This window comes from Solanum pennellii, chromosome 10 (genome assembly GCF_001406875.1).
Source record: "Solanum pennellii chromosome 10, SPENNV200".
In the NCBI taxonomy this organism is placed as follows: Eukaryota; Viridiplantae; Streptophyta; class Magnoliopsida; order Solanales; family Solanaceae; genus Solanum; species Solanum pennellii.
Window position 1 is genome coordinate 33,196,985 of NC_028646.1, and position 24,031 is coordinate 33,221,015.

The window sequence follows — 24,031 nt, forward strand, 5'->3', positions numbered from 1 at the left end:
TTTCAAATAAGATCCTTATGAGGAAGTATTTTTAGAGAATGGGTAGTTTTTTTTTTTGCCCTAAAAGGTTGTATGAGTTACAAGATCAAGAGCAATAGCCGTGAAAGTGCCCAGATTAAGGGAAAGTATGCAGAGGTATAGAGATCTATGAAAGGGAGCTGGTAATGGGGCATATTATGTTATTATAGTCATGCGCACAATAAATTATTGTTGAGTAGTTTTGCCTTATGGGTTGACTAAGAAGTGACGAGTTGTGAAGATCTCATGATAGGAGGTAGAGTAAGAATTGCTAGTCATGATGAGATATAGTATATATACTTTTAACTAGAATAGAGTTGAGTCCTAGGTTCCATCTTGTTAGATGAGGCTAAATATATATGTTAAATAGAAGCACAAAGTATTCATGAAGTGATAGACTTATGATTTGTTTGAGAGGGTCATGTTGTTTTGAAGTTTATAGAATTGATTAAGTAATGAGGTGTAGTCTAGTAGGAGATCAATCATAATTATATTTGGTTTTAATAATGAACGTTAATCTTGATTTGACATAATTGTCATGATCCAAAGAATCGAAACATGAGGGTGATGATGTTGGTGAGATTTGATCTCATAGACTTGACATTGAGTAGGTGAGGAATTGAGATGTTAGCTGCATTAAATATGAGTGGTACAAGTGAAAGACCATAACCTTTAGATAAGGATAGTGAATTGTGGCTAAGTTACAAGCGTAAAAAGAGCATTAAGAGGTGTATTGAGAGGTCATGCAATTAGAAAGAGATCTTACTACCTACTTACAGAGAGTTCGACAACCATGAGATAAGCCTCTCTCTATTCTTAGAGTAAAAGAAGATGTAGACCATTTCATGATAACGACATATGTCTATACCTTTTAGGTGTCATCTTTATACCTAAAGGGGAGATGACGAGATGATAAATCAAGTAAAGCGCTTTAGAATATGACAGTAATGAGATGTAAAGAGTATGGGAGATAACTTTTCAAAGGTCTTTTAGTAGTGAAGTGATGTTAAAAGGATAAGGGTAATGATCTCGTCATGAAGATGATGGTGTGAGAATTCCGTCTAAGATTTTAAAAAAGAAGGATGAGGTTTTACTATGAGGAATAGTTAAATGAGAGCCCTTATATGGTTTCGAGGGAGGTGGTTAGTAGGAGCCCATGGATTTTTCGGAGTACTAATCTTGAATATAGTAAGATCATAACATTATACTTAGACCTAAGTAAGAGTAACCCGTTCCATACCATATCCAATCGTCATTCGAGGGCAAATAATCCCAAGGAGGAGATATTGTAACACCTTGAAATATTTTTGAGCTAAGACAATCCTTCATAGGAGTGTGTTTTTACCAACAAATATAAATTTTTCTTAAGTGTTAAGGTTACTAGATGTAGCACCTTGAGTTCCAAAAAAAAACTAAAGGGAATTCGTTCAAATCATTCCTAAATTCATTTAAGGTTTGAGTAAACTTCAAACGACCGTATATATCAACACAAGATGATTTATGTGTTCCATTAGATGAAAATGGAAGGTCTTCGAATTATCTTTCCAACACAACTGAGTTTCATAAATTTTAAGCTCGTATGAGGGAGATATGCCCGTTTGAAGTGGGGCTATCCATATAAGAAAAGTTACCCGAAAACAGTAAGGGGTATTTTGGTCTTTTGCTTAACCAATCAGATTTAATTTGTTTTTAGTAATATTAAAGGTATAAACCTAAGAGGTTCAGTTGTATAATCCTAATATACATCTAGGGTTTTCGTTGAGAATTCAAGCAGAGAAAAGATAAAAGGATCAAGGCGTTCGTCAAGGTTCTTAAGTTTTGTTGATGATTTTTCCATAGGTTTGATCCCTAAGAGATATCTAAGCTTCCATAGATTTGGGTTCGTTCATACATGCGAAACGTGTTTTTCATATTCAAATTCGTCCTTAAAGATTGCAAGATTTATGTTCTTGAAAAATGTTCTTGAAGTTTCATTCTAAATCTTGTTTTGTTGGGATTTGATGAATTCTTGAGATGACAGTGAGTGTTTTGAGGGATGTATTGAATAAATTAGAGTGTAATTATGTTGTGTTATCAAATACAAGTGATTGAGGAACAAACCATTTGATTCTAAGCAAATTAGGATCGAAAACGAGTAAAAAAAGATCGGGCAGAAAATAAGGATGTGAAATTTTCTATCAAAGTCGCTGAGAGAAGTGGACTGCACTATTTGAAATCGCGATCAAATATTATACATCATCTCCACATAGCGGAAATGCTCTCCAGAAAATGTTTTTCAACCATTTCTTTTGATTAACCATCTAAAACACTTTTAATCAACACAATATCTTTCCTACCTCAAATCATAAGCTTGAATTCATAATTCATAATTCAAATTCAAGGTAGAGTTAAGAGTTAAGAGTTGAGAGTTTTTCCCAGCATTTGAGATAGTCAATTTGAGTCGTTTGATGAGTCTCCTAAAAATTAAATAACATGTTACAAGACTCGAGCAAGTGATTATTAGAATGAGGAGAATTTATTCTTGAGTCAAATTTTTCATCACGATATTCTTCATATCATGAACACAACTGTTGAATTCATGATTAACATTCAAGAAAGAGTTAAACGTACTGTTCAAAAAAGTCTTCAAGTTCAATTATGGATCCTTTGATATCAACTACCGATTTGAGCTATGTTTTGAGGAAGTAAGTATGACAATGAGAAGAGTTGTATACATGAGTTCCATATTGTTATTCATACCCTTAAGTCGAGTCATTCATTCCCAATAATCTGCATAAACTCAATAAGTTGAGCACCTTCGAGAGGACTAGTATCTTAAATATTTTATGTTTTGAGTATTGAGCTCCTAATTCTTTTTGAGATTTTATTAATAATCATGGGACTATTACTGTCACGACCTAAGAGAACCCCCTAGTCGTAACCTTCGTCTTCGTCCTCGAAGAAGACTTAGACAAGCCCTTAGAATACATCATTGTATCATAGATAGAATAAAAAGTGGAAATTAAAACTTTTCATTTGAAGTTCTACTTCACTTCGCATATACCAAAAATAGAATCATTGTCTCACATATCCATCTAAACATAAGAGTATGAGAATTGGTAGTTAGACCTTACATCAAAAATAAGTCTTATAATAGGAGTGACAATATAGTCTCTGAATAAGTAAAATGAAACTTGAATTGATCATCTCCATCCCCGTACACGAGGACTCACCGACTTGGGGATAGCAATCCAACTTCTTCAAGAAAGGACTAGAATCTCTTCAATGGCCCGAACCTACACTTTGTGTAGAAAATAGGAGAAATATTAGTTAGTACTAACCACATGTACTAAGTATGGATACATATGCAAGTGAAACATTTGAAATCTCGCACAAAGGAACAATTTATTTATAAGCATGTTAAGTTCATTTTAAAAGACTTTATGCACAACCCCAGAACATAAACAAGTTCATATCACAACAACAATAACAAGAAATATTTGTATTCATGTTTAAGAGTAACATCATAATAAAGACGTATTTAACATTTTATGTTTAGATTCCATTTCATTGATACATCACAATACCCTACTCATAACACCAATCCAAGTCTAATAGTGCAATGTGTATGTGAAGCCCCATAACCCCACATAAACCAAGTAAACTAATAAAAAGAACATAAGCATTGTATTTTACCTCATACCTCATCATAACAAGTGTAGTCAATATCATGCATAAAAATTTTGACCAACATCATGTATATCAATTGAAACCAACATCATACATTTCATATATACATAAAAAAAACCTACCCTAGAATTCCCTTCAAGGTGCACTTGTGCAATGTATATGTAAAGTCCCATACCCTAGCCTACACCAAGTAACACCTTTTAAGTTGTCCTATATAGTGTTCATCTTCTTACTTTCATTCATTCATTTTCAAATTGGGGAAACTTTGCCATAAATGACATAGGTCATCTGAGCTAACATGGAACCTGGTGTCAACCCCTCACACAAAAAGGAGGGTGTCCTATTGTCCAAGATAGGGCATATATATTTCATATAGCATCGAGGTGGATCCACTAGCTATGGTTCATATGGGGTCACATAGTTAAGGAACTCAGAGGTTGTTACTAGAAACCCTTTTTATGCTAAGAGAACATAGTGTGAACATCCCTTCCTTTGTGAAAGAACACCTCTCAATGTCAAATTCACTCGGTGCAAAGCTAAATTCCCTTTTTGAAGTATTTTTAAGTCTTGCTTAACATAAAATCATAACATAGGTCTTTGTTTTTTAACCCCTCATATAACATGTTCATAGCTCATAGGTTATAGGATGAGAAAGCCCTTTCAGCACAAATAACATCATGTGAGATCATTACATCATAGAATAGTCATAAGTTGTACATGGGAACTATCTTCAACCCCTCATAATAGCATATCTTTAATCATATCACAACCATCATATTCATATCATTATCATACATTCTTAACTTCTTCATTCATACTCCAATTAACCAATAGTACCAAACATAAGCCAACAATAATACAATAGCATCTTCATGACCTTGAAGATCTTACCAATTGCTTCCTAGAAACCATTTCAAGACTTAATCCCAAATCAATGATATATACCCATAAAATCAATTATCATCATCATACAATAGTAAATTATACAAGAACATATTCAATTACATCACCTCTATCATTAATCAACATAATTCAAGAGTTAGGGTTCCTAGAACAGAACCTTCATGGGTTCTTAAGGAATTAGGTCAAAACCCAAACAATAGATAATATAAGGCAGTCCATGCAATAATAACACAATTAACACCAATATAACAATTGATTCATTTATCATCTTCAACCAATTCACCAAATAAGATACAAAACTTATGAAATTAAGGAAGAAAATGGGTCCAAGGGAATTTCAAGTTAAAAACAACAATTACCCATCATTATACACTTAAACAACCCTAAGTGATCATAATTCATCATAAATGATTGCACAATTTTGATTTTAAAAGAAGACCTATGTGTAGAGAAAAACTCTTGATTTTGGGGGATAATGAAAACATCTTCGAAGGGAACTCTTGGGAAAAGGAATCCCAAGAGAAAAATAATCCATACCTTGATGAATAATTAGACACAAAATTGAGTAGAATACTTGGAGAATTGATCTTCTTCTTGGAGCTTCAATGTTCTTCAATAGAGGTTTGGGTAGAGAGAGAAGTGAGAGCAACTGGGTTTTCAATTTGGGGATTTGTTTTGGATGGGTAAAAGTGAAGTAAAACTTACTTAAAAGAAACATATACCCATCCTCTAAAATAAACAAAACACCCCTCACTTAGTTGGGTTTTTTTTTAAGTCAAACTTGATTGTAATTTTCAGAATTTTCAGCACGGAGATGTTCCCCAAGTTTTTTTGGAAATAAACTTTGGGAAAGTAGAGTTCGCGATATGTCAGCGATTAGGATCTACCAATTGTTCATTGGTGGAGCTAGTCCATGACACAAACATTCTCCCTCTATATAGAAAGTTGGCTGCCTTAGGCAGCTTGTGGCCAAATGTTGGGTCCTCCTCACGGACCCCTAGGGTGGTCCTTGGAGGGTCGAACCTGGAAGTTTTGATCTTAATAATATTATTTTACCTATTTAAAGTATTTTTGCAGGTTTTACCCTTCATAGGACACTCCTAAACCTTCAAAAGACTTAAGGACACCTACTAGTTCAATTTCACTAGTTTTCGGAGATCATGGTCATTCCTTGATGTTTAGGCTCGAATACTTGCAAATAAAGTTAATTACATTAGTTTAGGTCTGTAAAGAACATTTTATTCATTATTCATTAGGTGAGACCATAACATCCGGGAAGTACCCCCTAGACGGAGCCGCATCGTCGTCCTTGGAAAGGACTAAGACTAGCCTCTTAATATGTGTGGAAAATTTAAAACTTTTTGTATACATCTACCTCATGAGGTTTTTCTTATACCAATCGCTTTTACATAATATATTTATAGCGAGTATACATAGACTCCTTGCATAAGAAGATTACATAGTCTTCTACTTTTATACCACATATAGACAACATACATAATATAGTCTTAAAAGGGATGTTTCATATAAAACCATCTAAATGGAATAGAACAATACGGGCATAGTCCTTACACAAATGTAAAAGTGCAACTTAGGGCTTACAACAATGTCTTCAAACAACATGAGTAAAATGAGTTTATTTAGACAATAACAATGTAACATAGGTAGAGTGACAGAAAGGCATCATCCTCGGAACATGAGGAAATACCCACACTTGGAGAAATGATCCAAGACTTCTTTCAAAATTCGTCACGAACCCTTCAACGATCGGAACCTAAAATGATTGGGGAAAAGGGAGAAATGAGTTTAGCACATCACATGTACAAAGTATGGAATCATATGCACACACAATATCAAAATAATTCTAAAGGTACATTTGCTCAAAACCATGCCAAGCTACTTTGAAAAGCCTTATGCACAATCAGTAACTCATATAGGACAATAACCACATATTCATTAAGACAATATATGTAACACCTCTAAAACGACTTAGGTTTAACAAGATCCCATTGCTTGTATGTTGATGTTTTGAAGTCCTTAAATGGTTTATAATGATGTTATCAGAGTTTGGAGGTCAAACGTCCAAGAACGTCCATGACGTTTGAAAGGTTTGCCTTGAAATGACCTTGTGAGTCTTAGTGTGTCTCGTCAAGTTTTACGTGTTCATTTTGGATGAAATTTATTTGAGAGTTCCTACACTTTTATAAGAAAAAATTCAAGTTATAAACGTCCATGAAAATATCCTCAAGGACCAACAAAGGGTCCTTGAGGAAGGACCCATCATTTGAGCAAAAAGCTGTCAAACCAGCCCAACCTACGGAAGGTAGTTGAAGCCCCGTAGGTGAGGGGCGTAGGTTGAAACTTATGTTTGGGAGGTTTTAATCCCTTTTTAACAGCCTCTGACACAAACCATGGACCAACAAGACAGTCCGTTGGTTGGGTGACGGTCAGTAGGTGAGGCAGGCGTCGATAGGCAGTGTAAATTGAAGGGGTGAATTGGTAAATTCACCCCACGTCCAAATAATTAAAAGAGCGGTTTCCTAAGGGTATTTTGATTATTATAAATAGTTTTATATGTCTTAAACACCTATATGAATTCACTATTCAAAATCAAAACCCAAATTCTCGAAGAAATTCTCTAAAACTCCATTGGAGCAAAAACAAAAGATAGAACTTGGATTAAAGATTTCTTTGTGTTTATTCATAAATTCTTCATCAAATTTTCGGTCTAGAATCAATTAAGGTATGATATTCATCCTTAAATCTCTTTTCTTTAAGGTGTCAATCTTCAAAGTGATTTACTAAAGTCTTTCAATGATGAACTTGTCCAATTTTGTAATCTATCCATGGGTTCTTGCATTAAATGTTTATGAATCATTGTATATTGATTGCATTGTTGTTAATTATATTATTTTAACTCACACACTCTATTGGTAATTAGATTATTTTAACTCAAACACTCTATGAACCTATGTAATTTATGTAACCCTAAATTTGACTACTTTATGGGTGACTTGATTATGTCTTAATGTTATTGAATTCTTATGTAGTTTGATTAAGGCTATTGAATTATGATGAAATCATGCTACAGTTGTTAGTGTGCTGCCATAAATTCATAAATTAATGTTGTATTATCCTTGATTCATTATGTATTGTGATTACTGGGTTGAATTGATGATCATGGTCATTGCTAAAGGCTTTGATATATTGTTTTGGATGAATTGGCTATGCATTGAAGTTGTGAGGTTTGATTCATGGTATGTTGATCCAACTTTCTTTATATTATGTATTCTAGTTCTTAGATGATGATGATATTTTGTATGGTCCACTTATAGTGGCGGTGCTATGTGCTTTACTTGTGAATTATATGGCCTCATCGGCGTTAGTTTATGAAGTATGATGATCATGGACTTTTCGGCGTTACTTGATACATTATGATGATTTGTGTATTGATTTATGTGAAGTATGATCATATATTTGTACTTATGAGTAATGTGAAAGTATGTGTTTCTTCTATTAACAAGTGATCATGTTAGACTATGACTATGTCCTTACGTGTGTAGTCTTAGGATTTATGTATGATTCTTCCTACTTGGTTATGTGAGTCTTACGATAGTTGCATTGATGATATTACAGTAGTGAATAGGGTGACCTATAGATGATGTTGCTTATGCGTATGTTCTCTAGAATGATATGATATATGTGAAGTATGTGTGTGTCTTGCTTAGGTAGACTTGTGTCCCTTACTTGATACATGTACAATCTGAATATGACTTCTTGGCTTAGGATGTTAAAGCTTCTTAGTCTTGTATGTGTATTGACATGTGACCTTGAACATTGTTATGAAGGTCTTTATGTGGAAACTTCAACCTGGTTGTAAGGTTATGATATCCTTAAATTTGAAAGTCGTAATGGTATCCTTCTTGTGTGAATGGTGGAATTAAGGTTGATTAGCTGGAACAACATGAAATTATTCTTATGAAAGTCATTGATCTATCCTCTCAACCATTTTAAGGCAACCTAGGAGACCTCTTTGGTAAGGTGTAATGTTATGGGGTTGTGAACTAGATATGGAACCTCTTCATGTACTCATTTGTGTGAATTACTCTATGAGAAGAAAGTCTAGTACCAAGTGAGTACGGTTTGGGAAGTAGCTCTAATTAAGGATGAGGCTAGAGTACAAAGAAACCCTTCATATTCCTTAACCATGTACCTACATGGGATATGCCCAAGTTCTACCATTGGCAAGTAGATTACCTTTTATCAGAGTAGGGTTGACTCTAGATTCCATGCTTAGCTACCAAGGTCTATTTGGATTATTTCATATTCTCATCATACGGGATACCTACTAGTATTGGAGAAGTTCTATGAAGTTAGGTGGTGGTACAAGAAGATATCTAGACATTGCACGATTAAGCTTTGACGAAGTTAGTGAGCGAGTCCCTTGGTATTCTCCAAGACCATTACCTTAATGTCCTTATATGTGATGAATGTCTGTTAAGTGAAATAATGAAGATAATAGCTTAAGTTAGAAAAGCATGTTAATGATTAAGTACTTACCTAAAGTAGTTTAAGGATTGCTTAGTTAAGGTATGAAGGGGGCATAGGAATGGCCACTTCATGTCTTACCTAGGGAAGTCTTAATAATGAATCTAAATAGGAAAAGTAAATTGAATAATGTAGGAATGATCTAAACTTAGGTAGTCTTAAGGATTACTTAGGTATGCTTGGAGAGGGTGTATGGGTGTTCTCTTCTTGCAGTACTTAAGTAAGTCCTTTGATAACCTTTGGGAAGAGAATGTTATATATATATATATATGTGTGTGTGTGTGTGTGTGTATGTGTGTGTGTGTGTGTGCGTGTGTGTGTGTGCGCGCGCGCACGCTCTCTCTCTTATGTGAAGCGAGAATGATCTTATCCTAGGTAGTCTAAAGGATCTCTTAGGTGTGTTTGAAAGGATTGTTTGAGAGATCACTTCATAACTCACTCAAGTGAACCTTAGAACCACCTTTGGTAGGAGGATCTCATGTTTATGTTTTTGGTAGAGGTTATTGATGCTATCTTGCGCTGTGTTAATTATTGGTGAAGTTACAGTGAAGTCACTGTAAGCTCACTGTGACTTCACTATAACTTTACTTTAATGTGCACATAAATTGAGTATAAGTTGTAATGTGTTGTAAATGTGATGTTTCGAGCTTAAATGTGATTCTTATACTTTTAGTATGATGTTTTAATAAAAAAGAGCTAATTTCTCAAAAATGTCTGTTCTCATGATTTTATGCCATATGTCATACTTAGTACATGCATTTGTACTAATTCCATACATTTTGTTCTATTTAAAGGTGTAGGTGGAAGGTGAGAAGTGTCTTGAAGCAAAGCTTGGAATCTAGTTATCGTTCAAGCAAAGTTGAAGTATGTCCTCACTTGACTCGCGGGCATAATCGTCTTTAGATTTCTCTTAATTCAAAATATTGTAATTTACTAAGTATTTCTATATTCATATTGTATGGGCTGTGTCCCAAGTATTCTTGAGTATAAGATTGGCATATGTTGAGACTTAGTGTTTTCTATTATTTTAATATGAAATGTCTTAAGATATTTTGTGTGAAATGTTTTAATTCCACACTACTTTTCATACATGTATGCAATGAATTATGTCAAAGGGGTTGTACAAGACCTCCGAGGGGTCAAGTACACCGAGTCGCACTCTAAGAGTTCCCTATCTTCTAGGGTGTGCTCTAGGAATGTGACAATACCATATTCAACACAAGAGCAAAATCATCAAGTATAACCAATTCAACATGATTAATACCATACTTGAATATATAACCAACCCAACTCCAACATCAAGATATAACAACCAAGCATACAGAAGAGTTCATAACATTTTCATACATATACGACCATTAATTATAACCCAACATCAAGTCCGCACGTGCAATGACCAAGTAAATCCCCATAACCTTAGTCAACCAAGTAAACCCAACAAAAGACCATAATCAATGTCTAACATTATATAACATAACATTGAGAGGAATCATCATAATATCTAGCAACATAGATCAATAGCATGTTTATAAATGAAACTAACATAGTATAAGGTCACAAACATGTAAAGTCAATTATATATCGTGGCTTCACGGTATTATTAATACTTTTTCCTAAAGATTAGTGTGTCCAAAAGCCTTTTTGTGCTAAGTTTTATGTAAGTTTCTATTTATTTACAGGAAATCTGTCTAAAAGAGAATGCGGAGGTTTTTGAGCGAGAAATATAGAAAAGTACCACCTACGAAGCTTGTGACGGTTCGTCGTGCCCGTGACGGTCCGTAGGTGGCATCGTAGTGCAGCTGCTGAAGGAAGATGGGGAAATCTGACCAAGTGTGGGGTTACGCAGTGCGTGACGGACCGTCGTATCCATGACGGTCCGTCCTGCTGGTTCGTCATGAAGTTCAGAGAAGTAGTCCCAGTACCCAAATTCCAAGAGTTTAAGTGTTTTGGAACGGAGACCCTAGACGGAGCGTTGTGCCTGTGACGATCCGTCATATCTGCCGTCGAGGATAATGAAGAGAGCAGCAGAAGAAATTGAACAAGTATGGGACGACGGAGTCCATGACAGTCCGTCGTGACCACGACGATCCGTCGCGAGGTCCGTCGACCCATCCGCGTTTTGACAGATTTCCAGCAAATAGACTCCTTATGTAATTAGGTTTTTACTTTTTTATAAATAGTTCGAAAAACCTCGTTTTGGAGGTTACACCCTTGATTATTGTTAGACCCTTAAATATTGTTAGACTCTTGATTATTTTTTAGACCTTTTGTGAGATTCTTGATTATTTTGAGATTCTTGTAATTGATTGTTGGTGAGTTTTTTTGATTAATCAAGCAAACTTTTGGATTTTACTCTTTCTCATTGAAGTAAGTACATGAATTCTTATATCATATATTTGAATATTGTGATTATGACTATGGGTAACTAAACTCCATAACTAGGGTTGTGGGAACCATAGGCAAATAATGAGGTAAAAGCTAACTAAAATAACAATTCTAGAATAGTGTCTTGCATGTATTGATAATTCTTTCGCTTAGAAGTCTTTTTAACGGATGGCCAATGTTAGAAATCGCTTTAATGCTACTTGCCGGACCAAGGAGGTAGATAATAGGAAAAGAATTATCAACATAGTTTTAGTGTATACTATCTAATAGGCTAGTATTGATTAGTGGAGGTAATAACTTAGTCAAATATCGAATACGACGCTTAATATGAGGTAAAGATAAGGGTTAGTATAGCAACACACGTAGCCGGACAAAGGTGCGGAGTGAGATTTTCTAGATGCCGGACCAAGGATTTAGAAATACATAACTTATCACTTTGCATGCAAGATACTAGGAAAGAATTGTTATAGTTAGAATTATCAAGTTATGAACCTATGGGGAACATGTAAACCCTAGTTACTTTGATTAATTGATTAAACTCCAACATTCGAAGCTGTTAGTTGTCTCCTTTAATTTCGCTAGTTATTTTCATTTAATTAGAAATAGAAACCCCCCTTTTATCATTTTTGCTTTCCAAGGAAGTTATTTACTGAAAAATAGTAATAATAGATTGAAGTTAAGTCTAAACTATTTTCCTCGTGGGAACGATCTCAACCTCATTAGTTGGGTTATTAACTTGACACGACCGCTTTACTTCTTATTTGAGAAGTAAGTTTGAGCGTATCAGTCAACACATTCATATCATTTACTTTATAACACATAAGAACAACCTCCTAAGACTTCTCACAAGGTCAACTAGTGCAATGTATATGTAAAGTCCCATACCCCTACCTTAACTAAGTCAAACCCCATAGGTCACTCTAGTTATAGTTCACATTATTACTTCATCTTACTTCCGGGAACATCTTACCTTACCTAACTTAGACCACATGAGACAACGTTGAATCCGGTGTCATGGAGCCCTACACCGAAATAAGGTGGACTACTTTCCAAGGTAGTACCAAAACATGAACATAGCATCTATGTGGATCCACTAGCCAGTATTCCTATGGGGGCAACATAGTTCAAGAACTAGGAGATGTGTTTGGTACCCTATTTATGATATATGCATTATAGTCTCAAATCTCATGAGTACATTAGTGAACCTACCTTACCTATGTGGGAAAGGACAATCCTCACTTCAAGTTCACCTTGTGCTAAGCTAGAGTCCCCTTTGAAATGTCCTTCATTAACAATCATAACTTAGTTTAGGTCACAGGGTCTGCCCCTTATATAGTTTTTGTCATCGCTAAATAGGAATTGCATGAGAACACCTTTCATTACAACCCTCATATGTGAGATTCGCACATTAACATCATTATATCATAGTAAGGCACATAGGTACTTCATCACCAAACTTATATCATTACATCTTAAACATAATTTCACAATCACATAATCAAGAAATTCCAATTCAACATCATAGAAATCCTAACAAATCTCATCATAAGTTATACTTCAATATAACTTCATCACTAAACACAAGTAATCATAATTGAAGTAAAGGTTGAGGTCACAAGACTTACCCAATCTCCTTCACAAGCCATCATCCAAGGTTTTTCCATGAACTATCAAATTCAACAATCACACAATAGTAATTAACACAATAATGAAGTCAATTGAATTACTACACATCAATTCATCACTAGTTCATAACCTAGGATTAAAGGGGAAAAGGTGATCTTCCACAAACTAGGTCAATACATCAAGAACTAACACAATTTAATCGTAATACATAATAATCTAAGCATAATAATCAAAGCAAATCATAAACAATACAATTTAAAAGATCAACTTCGTAATAGAAAGAAACTCATAAAGTTCATCTTTTGAAAACCAATTTTGAAGGAACCCTTTGGGGAAAGGAATCCCTAAGGTGAAAGGATCCCATACCTTAATAACTAATAAAGATTGATGGATAAAAGTATCCTTCTTATTGCCCTAGAACCCTCTTTAAATTTGGTCTTCTATCGAGCTTCTTAGGGAGAGAGAAAGTACAAAGAAGGATGAGAACTTTGAGTTTTAGAATTGTGACAGTTAGGTTAGTTTAATTAGACTTAGGTATTTATATGAGTCATTAAATAACTACTTAATTAAATTAAGAAACTTAAAACTCACCATAAAATTGCAGGCCTGACCTACGAGACCCTGACCTACAGTCCGTAGGTTAGTCGATAATAGGCCTTGGGACAAACCTTTCTGCAGGTCCGTCGTTTTGGTTAGAGAGTTGCAAAAATGGAATTTTGGCGGAACGGATAAGTGAACATCATGCGCTATCGATTGGACCACCCCCCATCGTCTGCGTTAATTGGCAGACACTGTCTCAAGACAACTTTTGGCCGAATTAGAAGGGTCTTCCTCAAAGACCCTTAGTGTGGTCTTTGGGGAGTCGTACCTTGACGTTTAGACCCTAAACAAACTCTAATACATTTTTAACACCTTCCCACAAAATTTTACTAAATTCCGACTCCTAAAACCTCATCAAATAGGCTAAGTCACACTAGCAGCTCTTGCACTTGTCTCCGGACGTCATGGACGTTCCTTGACATTTTGACTCTAAAACTTTCTAAATGACTTTTATACATTAATATTGAGCTTAAAGTAATATTCCAACTCTTTTACACTCTTTTGAGGCTCTAGATTATGTTTTAGACTTTAGGAGTGTTATAGAGGCTATAGCTCATGTCTCAAAACAAGAATTCATTTTGGTCGAACCGACTAGTTTGCTTTGTTTATTGGTTTATTGTAGGGCATATCTCATTTCAAGATTCATCGACTGGAATCCGATTTTATTTCCATTATACTTATTTCCATTTTATTTAGTTAATAGAACCTTCTAACTATATATTACTCTTCGAGTTCCTTAGATAGAGTTGTCTCGCGCCCCTAGGTATTCTCTACCTACCCACCTGTGTTGGTTTCGGGTACAGGTACCCTATTTCCGAGGTATAACAATTACATATTACCCATGGAATCCTTGAGTGTAATTATTCATGCTCATAATTCTGCATGAGCCTTATAATTCAAAATTCTAGAGAAGAGAAGTATATTGATGTCCTTGAATTCAGTAGTTCATGCCCATAATTCTACATGAAACCTGTTATTCAAGCATTTTTTAAACAAGTATTATCATTAAAGTTCTTGAGTTCAGAGTTGTTGAGTCTCGAGTGTTGAGTTCTAGTTGTGGTTATTCAAAACCTTTAATTGAGTTTTTAACGTCAATAATTCAGCATGAACTTTATTATGATATGTCTTTTACAAAATTTTCTAATATTTTTTCTAGATTTGAGCACTGGAGTTGAGAAAGAGAAAAGTCTAGTTCATTTTCTTTAAAATTATATATGGGAACTAAGTATTCCCAAGAGTAAATGTTTTCATAATAAAAAGTAATGGAAACATAGATTTCCGAAAGAATTTTGAGAAGTTTGAATAACATCTCCTTTTATAGAATGATTTTGAGTAATAATCTCAAACCACATAAAGAGTTATGTTTTTAAACATATGAGCTGAGTATATTGAGCACCAATATGGGGACAAGTTCTGATAACTAAATTCTCCATAAACCATGTAGTCGACGTGGGTAGGAAGGGTCATACATTTTAGATGATTCCTTAAGTCTTTTTAGCATAGACTACTGGATACACTTAGTTGAGAGGTTTTATACCCGACAAAGTATAGGACAGTTCTGGCAGCATGGGCGAGACGTTGTATCATCACATAACTCATAGTGATGGTTCTAGGTTAGAGAAACTCTGACAGATATATTTTATATTCTTATATTGATGTACCGTGGTTCCCGGTACTTTCAATATTTTTTCCTATAGAGTGGTGTGTGTCTAGAGCCTCTTTGTAGTAATTTTAATATGTTTTGTCTTTGTTTTGCAGGGAAGTTGTCCAAAACAAAAATACAGAAGGCTGTGAAGAATTAGTGCATAAGTGACCCACGAAGCCATTGACGGTCCGTCATTGCATCGACGGACCGTAGGTGGTGACCGTCGATCGAAGGATCAGGCATGTAGAAGAAACTCCGGGAATTCTGACTAAGTGTGGGGCTACGGAAGTATTGACGGTTCATCGATTGATCGACGGACCATTTTTGTAAAATGTCGATGTGATCAGAGACTATCCCAGTACTCGATGTTTAAGAAAAGCTAAAGTATGGACCGACAGAGGTAGTCGACGGTCCGTCGTTTGACCGATGGATCATCTGTGGGGGTCATCGATTGAAGCCGCGTTTTGGACAAACTTTCCTTATTTGAACTCCTGTTAATTTAGGACTTTTTATTATAAATAGGGTGAAAAACATCATTTTTGTGGTTGGATTCTTTTAATATTTTCGTACTTTTGTTTTTGGAATTAATTCAAATTTCCGGATTTGGTGTTCAAGATAATTGTGTGATTTCAAGTTGAATTTCTGGATTTTCTTCGAATTCGTCAAAGTAAGTTCATGATTTATTATTGGTATAATGAACAAGTAACCCCTCAATCTATGCCCAAAATCTGAGATACACACTTAAACTATACTAAGGTCCTATTACCCCCCCTGAACTTATTTTATTAATAATTTCTACCCCTTTTCGACCTGCGTGGAACTATCTTGTGGGCCCAACATTGGTTGACTTTTTTCTTCAAGCTAGTGCCACGTAGGCCGAAAAAGAGTAGAAAATTACTTATAAAATAAGTTTAGGGGGGTAATAGGACCTTAGTATAGTTTAAGTGTGTTTCTGGGATTTCGGGCATAGGTTGAGGGGGTACTTGTGCATTTTCCCTTTATTTTTTATCAATTATGAATTGGGTTCTTCTAAGCATGGGTAACTAAATCCACAACTAGGGTTGTGGGAACCATGGGTGATTCACAAAATAAACCTATCTAAATACCAATTCTCAAATAGGTTATTACATGCATCGATAATTCTTTCGTCTATAAATCTTTTTAACGAGTGCACTCTTATAACTCTCCTTATTGCTACCTTTTGGACCAAGGGCGTAGTTAATAGAAAAATAATTATCAACATAGATTTAGTGGATACTATCTAATAGGCTAGTTTCGATTGGTGCGAAGTAATATTTAAGCCAAACATTGAATATGATGCTTAATATGAAGTAAAGGTAAGGGTTAGTAACTTAGACACACATAACCGGACCAAGGTATGGGGTGAAATTCTCTAAATTCGACCAAGGATTAAGAGATGCATAACTTATCACTTTGCATGCAAAACACTAGGAAAGATTTGTTATCGCTATGATTATGGTGTTATGAACCTATGGGGAACACTTACACCTTAGTTTCTCTTACAACTCGATAAACACCAATAATTCATTTTTGCTACTTGTTTGATTTTACAACATTGCAACATTATTTATTCACAAAACCCCCGTTTTAATTACTAGTTTTCGGAACGGACTTGACTAAATAGAGGTAATCGTATATTAAAGTTAAGTCTAAATCATTTTTCTCGTGGGATCGACCCCAACCTAATAGTTGGGTTCTTCACTTGATATGACCACTTATACTTCTTAAGGGAAGTGTAATAGAGTGTATCAAATTTTGGCGCCGCTATCGGGGAAAGTGGCTTTTAGATTAACTTTGAGAACAATTACTGAATTTTAGTCAACAATTTCCTAAATTTACTTTTTTTCTCTTATTTTTGTTCGTCTTAGGCCTAGCTCTAGTGTATGCCAAGTACGCGAGCCGAGGAGAAACAATCGTACCACTCCATCCTGAACTTAACCGGACACTCCAAAAAATGAATGACCAACAGTATCTCACAAATCTAGGTGATGGGATCAACTGTCAGCTTCGTCCGCCGGTTGATGCTCACAACCAAGTGATTGTGGAGAACCCTGGCGATGGTCAACTTCTCGTTCCACGCCCTCACGAGTTCTACATGGGCAACATCAACATCACTGATTTTGACGGGCCTCTTGTCCTAGGTCCTCTAGCACAGGGTCACACATTCGTGGTAGTAGCTTGATGTAGATGCTCACTGCCAGACGTTTGTTTTCAGGGCTACCATCTGAGGATCCACATGCTTAGATTGCTAAACTGAGGTCGGTGTGTAAGAGTTGTGTTGGGAGGACAGACTTTGACATGGATGTCATCGGGTTAGAGTGTTCCCTCTCTCACTAATGGGAGAGGCCGCAATTTGGTTCACTTATTTGCCCTATAATTCGATCTTTACTTGGGACCAGTTGAGGGATATGTCCCTAGCATGGTACTACCCACTGTCTAAAAAGCTCAACCACAAAGATAGAGTGAACAGCTTTGTGGCATTGCTTGGGGAGTCGGTGAGTAGCTCTTGGGATATATTCACCTCATTCGTGAGAAGTATCCCAAACCACCGCATTGATGATGAGTCATTGAAAGAGTACTTCTATCGGGGGCAAGATGATAATAATAAGGCAGTGCTAGATACTGTTGCAGGTGGTTCTTATGGTGAATTCACGTATGCAAAGACCGCGGAGAAGTTGGAGAAAATCTCTCGCAACTATAAGGCTTGGAGCACTAGGAAGTCGTACACTGGGAGAAACAACTTTGCAGTGCAAGCTACACAACCAGGCAATAGATGAGATTCGTGAAGAGATGGCTCAAATGAGAACTGAGCTCGGGTTGGTATTGAAACATGTCACTGGGGTGCAAAGAAAGTAAATGTGGTGAATTATTTGACTAAACCACCACTGTCAGCGGATGACTACTACTATGAAGAGGATTCTTATGTAGTGAATGAGCGGATGTGGGGTTTCCGATCGAACGCCCAAGGCTCCAATCAGGAGAATTGGCGCCAAGGTCAAGGAAATCAAGTTCGGAACTATGGGAATTACAATATAGAGGGACATTATGTTTGAGATGGAAACTACAACCATGACAACAACTTCAACCGAGGTAACTATGGTAACAAAAAGGATCGAGGTGGGCCCTATGTTCCGCCGCAAAATCAGGAAGTTGATCCTAGGGATGGTAGAGGTAGTATGGAAGGAGTTGAAGATATGTTAAAAAAGATGATGAGGAGGTTTGATGCTAGTGATGAGCACGCCAAGGAGCTGAGAGGTGATTTGGCTAATATTGGGCAAAAGGTTGATGCATACGCAGTCTCAGTCAAGCATCTTGTGTTGCAAATAGCCCAATTGTCTACTACGGTGAACCCACGTCAACCGGGTACTCTTCCTAGAAATGCCATTCAAAATCTGAAAAATGATGGACATTGCATGGCAGTCACTACTCGGGGGGGGGGGGNCCTAGAAATGCCATTCAAAATCTGAAAAATGATGGACATTGCATGGCAGTCACTACTGGGGGGGGGGGGGTAAGCAAACCATTGATCCACCCTTGCCATCTATAGTAGAAGATGAGGTGACAAAAGATGATGAGGTAGTGGAAGCTAGTGGAGAGTTGGTAGACAAAGCGGTGAAAGAAGAAGAGATACCTTAAAAGGTGATGCCCGTTCCTAGACCACCACCACCATTCCCGCAAATATTGGTGAAGAATACTGAGGACGGTAAATACCGGCGTTTTATTACTATGTTGAAATAGTTTTCCATCAATGTTCCTTTGATAGAAGCTCTTTAACAAATGCCCGGTTATGCCAAGTATATGAAAGATATGGTTACAAAGAAGAGATCAGTAAGTTTTAAGGATGATGACCGAATGCAACATTGTAGTGCTATCGCTACAAATAGAAAATTCAATAAAAAAGTACATTTGATCGATTTTTTCTATATTACAGATATGATCTGATAAATATAAATTGGTTAGAAAAGGGGAAACTTGTACCCAATCTGTGTAAAGATTTAAATAATTGTTTGGTAAAATCTTTACCGAAGGTCCATGGTAATTCCACCAATTGATGAACCAATTTGGGATAGTTTGTTCAAACACTTTTGCACAAATTTTTATAAACCAAGTGTGCTTATGTTTGTCATTGTTATAATAAAATATTTTATGGAAGGCTTGAATATAATCCCAATAGGTCAAGTTCATACTTATTTTGTTGACATAAACTTGCCTTTCTTGCATAGTGGATATTCCCCATTCTTCTACAGATATAATCTGTTTAATAATAAATTTAGAGAAGTTATAAACTTCTTTTTCCTGTTCTGAAGTAAAGTGTTGGAATTCCTCACTTCCTGTATGAACTAGAATAGCCTCGTAATATGATCGAGTCTTATAAGATTCTCCGGCGAAATATAACCCCTTTATTAGATACCTTTGGAATATCTTCCAAGGTTCATTACTTCTCTGAATATCAGAGTTTTCCAAAAGAAATATGATTTCTTTGGCAGTTGCTTTTTCAGAGCATTTTTGCATATCGCCCTCTTTTGCTAAAGAAGCATAGGTATCACCTTGCTCTTTTGTTTGCAGATATGCTTGTAATTGCTCATATAATGGGCTATTTGTTGGAATATCCTTTAAATTGATAGTTGAAGATGATGATGATGCCTCATCATTTTTTGAATTAACCAGTCTCTTATTTCCCAATATTATAGGGAGAGTGGTTTCTTATAATATGAAAGCTGCTAGATACATGGATTTGGGAGAATCTAGTATGAAAAGTACTAGATTAGAAGAGGTAGATATACCTCTTAATCTTGAGTTATTAAATAAATGGACTATCCCTAAAGTGGATACAAAACTTATTTATGATTATGGTTGGTTTGATAAACTTTCTTCAAAACAATTGATGAAAACAACTGAGCAGTCTTTTGCTCTTAATTCTGATGAACATGTTATTCGTTTATTAAATAAACAAGACGTTGATTTATATAAAACTAAATATAATTGGATGCATATAGTAATGGTTCAAATTGCTTTTAAACCTTTAACTCTTAAAGGGTTACCTGAAACATTTTTAGCTGCTTTAAGAGATGCTAGAAATTTGAATTTTAGACAATCTTTAATGGGTTCAATTGAATCCACTGTAGCATATGGCCCAATATATTTTAATACTCGGCCTAATCGCCAACTGTCTTTATCTGATGCTAATATTCTTGATGCTTTAACATTAAATGTTAAGACTCATGGTTATAATTATGCTCCTGGATCTGAACTTATATGTTTATCTTACATAATATATTATAAGTTATTATTTACGTTAAATTCTAAATGTAAATTATTTGATAAATCTAATGAAACTATCTTTGTTGAAACTAATTTTATAAAATCTAAAATCACCAGTAGAAGGCCCATTAAATGGGAAGAAATTAATTTTCCAGATAAATGGATTTTAAACTTGGCTGTTTCTCAAAGGCAGGTAGCTGATGAAGCCACTAATAGTGAATATTCTCATATTACTCAAAATCCCGACGGAAGAATTTGTATTGAGTTTAATGAGAAACTTCCTGTTTATAATAGGAGATCATTTTCTGGTTATAAAGATTTGCCGGATATACAACATATTTCCCCTATTAATCCTGATATTCCTACTTACGGATCAGCGAGAAGTAGACCTTTATCTTTGCACACTTTAAGTGATACTATGAGTGCTAGAATAGTGGAAAGGGTAAAAATTGACCCTAACACTAATATTGTGCAAGCAGCAGAAAGGTTGTCGGAATTAGAACCAACTCCATCTGAGATGGACTTTGACGTTAATAAGACGTCGGATCTAAACAGTATTTGAATTATGATGAGTCGTATGACAACCTTTGAGATGACTGAGAGGTCGATCTTCCTCTTCCTCAATTTTTACCCCCTCTGCCACATGCTTGTGACCAAGGAGGAGGGTCATTTCCTCCCATGCTGTAATAACAAACTTATTAGTGATAATCAAAATAATCATCAAAGTCCAGGTAATAAGGACTAATGACTTCTTCATAATCATGCATAGAAAAGTAGAAATTGTCTTGTATTATTGACAGTATCAGTTTGTCAAGAATTAATTCTTGAATATCTTTTTCTAAAGGGAGTACCTTTAGAATGGTAATTAGAGATCTATCATCAAAGAAAAATGCAAAATAAGACATACTAAAATTTTTTGTCTAGGAGGTTAGATATTCCCTGGATAAGAAGTCTGGGAGGGAATTATCAATTCTTTTTTTATATTGAATTTCTAAATCAAAAGAGGCTAGTTGGGCCTGCCACCTACCAAAATATTAACTTCGAAGCATCGTGTTTGAAATCTTTATCAAGCATGTATTTAACAGATTGGGCATCTGTTCTAATAAAAAAAATTTGATTATAAAGATCATCTTGAAATTTCAAGACGCATTTAACAATACAAAGCATTTCATGTGCTATAGTCGCATATTTGCACTGGGCTTCAGTCCATTTACCTGAATGAAAACGAATAAGATATTCATGTTTATCATGAGGGTTAACTTGTTTAAGAATCTCTCCATAACCAATATTTGAAGCATCAGTTTCAATAATTTTGGTCCATGTTGGGTTAGCAAGAGTTAAACAAGGTAAGGTTTTAATCCTTTGTTTAATACTTCTAACAAGCGTAGTAAGATTCTCATTCCAAGGGCATTTATTACACTTTTTTAATCTATCTGTCAAAGGTGCAAGATCTTTAGACAGATTTTTATAAAAAGGGAAATGTAATTTAAGCTTCCCAAAAATCTTTGTAACATAGTCCTGTCTGTTATAATATCAGGAAACTTTGACGCAAAATCAACAGATCTCTGAATAGGAGTAATTTTCCTTGACAAATTTGATGTCCTAGAAATCGAACATCAGTTTGAAATAAACTCATTTTTGATTTAGAGATAACTAAACCATTTTGAATAACAATTTTCTTGAAGATCTCAAGATGCTTAATATGAGATTCAAGAGTTTTTGAATAAACTAAAATATCATCAATATAAACAATTATAAAATCCATATATGGATTAAAATATCATTCATAATCTTCTGAAATTCAGACGACGCGTTTTTCAAACCGAATGGCATATCATTCCATTCATATTGGCCAAAAGAAACATTGAAAGCAGTTCGATAAGTATGTTCCTTAAAAATCTGAATTTGCCAATATCCTGACTTTAAATCAAATTTAGAAAATATATTAGCATCATATAACCTTGATAAAATATCTTTTTTATTCGGAATAGGATATCTAATCCATTTTAAATTTTTGTTTAAAGGTTTATAGTTTATAACTAACCTGGGAACACCTCTTTCTTGTTCTGCAGCTTTATTTACATAAAAAGAAGTACAAGACCAAGGAGATTTTGAAGGCTTTATCAATCCTTTCTGTAATAAATTATCAATTTCTTTTTTACAAAAATCCACTAATTCAATATTCATTTGGCAGTGGCGAGATTTAGTGGGAATATCATTTTCAGAAAAATTATCTTTATATGGCAGAGTAACAATATGCTTTTTCCTGTCCCAAAAAGCACTTGGATGGTCTGCACAAATGTCAGCTGCCATTTTTCCAGAAATCAATTTAATTTTTTCTTGTATTTTAGTGATCGAATAGATTCTGAAATATTCGTGCTATATATTTCCATTCGTAAAGAATAAATATGTTCTGTTTTAAATGGATTAAAGAGTTAATATCTATAATGATTGGTTCAGTTATAAATTCAAAATTAATGGTATGACCATTATAATTCGCTGAAAAACCTTTTGCATTTAAATTTGAAAAAGGATAGATAGCATTTATAAAAGGAGTTCCGAGAATTATCGGAGGATGGAATTGATTTTTAACTAAAAAGAAAAAATGAGGAATACAGACTTTACTCTGACAAATACAAGTATTAGACAACTTATACTTTATGTCTAAAGCATGATTAGATGCAGATTTAACAATATGAGTTGTTTTTTCAAAAAACCTTGAAGGAATTAATCCTTCCTGAATGCAACTAACATCTGCAGCACTATCAATCATAGCAATACTAGTTACTTTAAAATCATTATTAACTAGAATGGTACAATTAATATACCAACGATGTGCAGTAACAATCTGCATCATTCCAAGAAAACTATTAGGTTTAGAACTAAGAGATTCATCTATCTCTTCGTCTACAACTGCCTTACCTTTGTCAGTAAGATGAGTCGAAGAAATATCTTTTTCATTTTCTAACTGCGAAATTCTATGATTATTAATCATTTGATTTTGTTTTAAAGATTTAATCTCTTTTTTAAGTTTTCAACTTCATGTTTCAAATCATCAAAAGAAGTATCTCTGGTTTTGACAATATCTTGCCCTTTCTTTTCAAGACGAGAAAAGACTTCCTGCAAAGAATAAGGGCTAGGGTTATAATTTAAAGTTTCACTCTTCTTTGGTTTTTCAAAAGATTTTGAAGAAGAGGTTTGAGAAGAAGCCATTTCCAAAATTTTATTTCTAAGATTTTCATCAGAAACATCTTTTAAAAGTTCAATGACATTATCAGAAGATATCATATGAAGATTGAAGTCTGTAAATTGAGACTGTAATTTATCTAAATTTGATTCTTCTATTTGAGACTG

At 34.9% G+C, this 24,031-nt stretch overlaps 1 protein-coding gene across 1 annotated transcript; it reads right to left on the reverse strand.

The window, feature by feature from the left end:
• Nucleotides 1-21,297: 21,297 nt before the first annotated feature.
• On the reverse strand, nt 21,298-22,990 carry LOC107001217. Its single transcript, XM_015199352.1, has 2 exons — nt 22,722-22,990; nt 21,298-21,358 (listed from the first exon to the last, which is right to left on the reverse strand). Exons 1-2 carry the CDS (start codon nt 22,988-22,990, stop codon nt 21,298-21,300), a joined length of 330 nt encoding a protein of 109 aa, XP_015054838.1.
• Nucleotides 22,991-24,031: the final 1,041 nt, after the last annotated feature.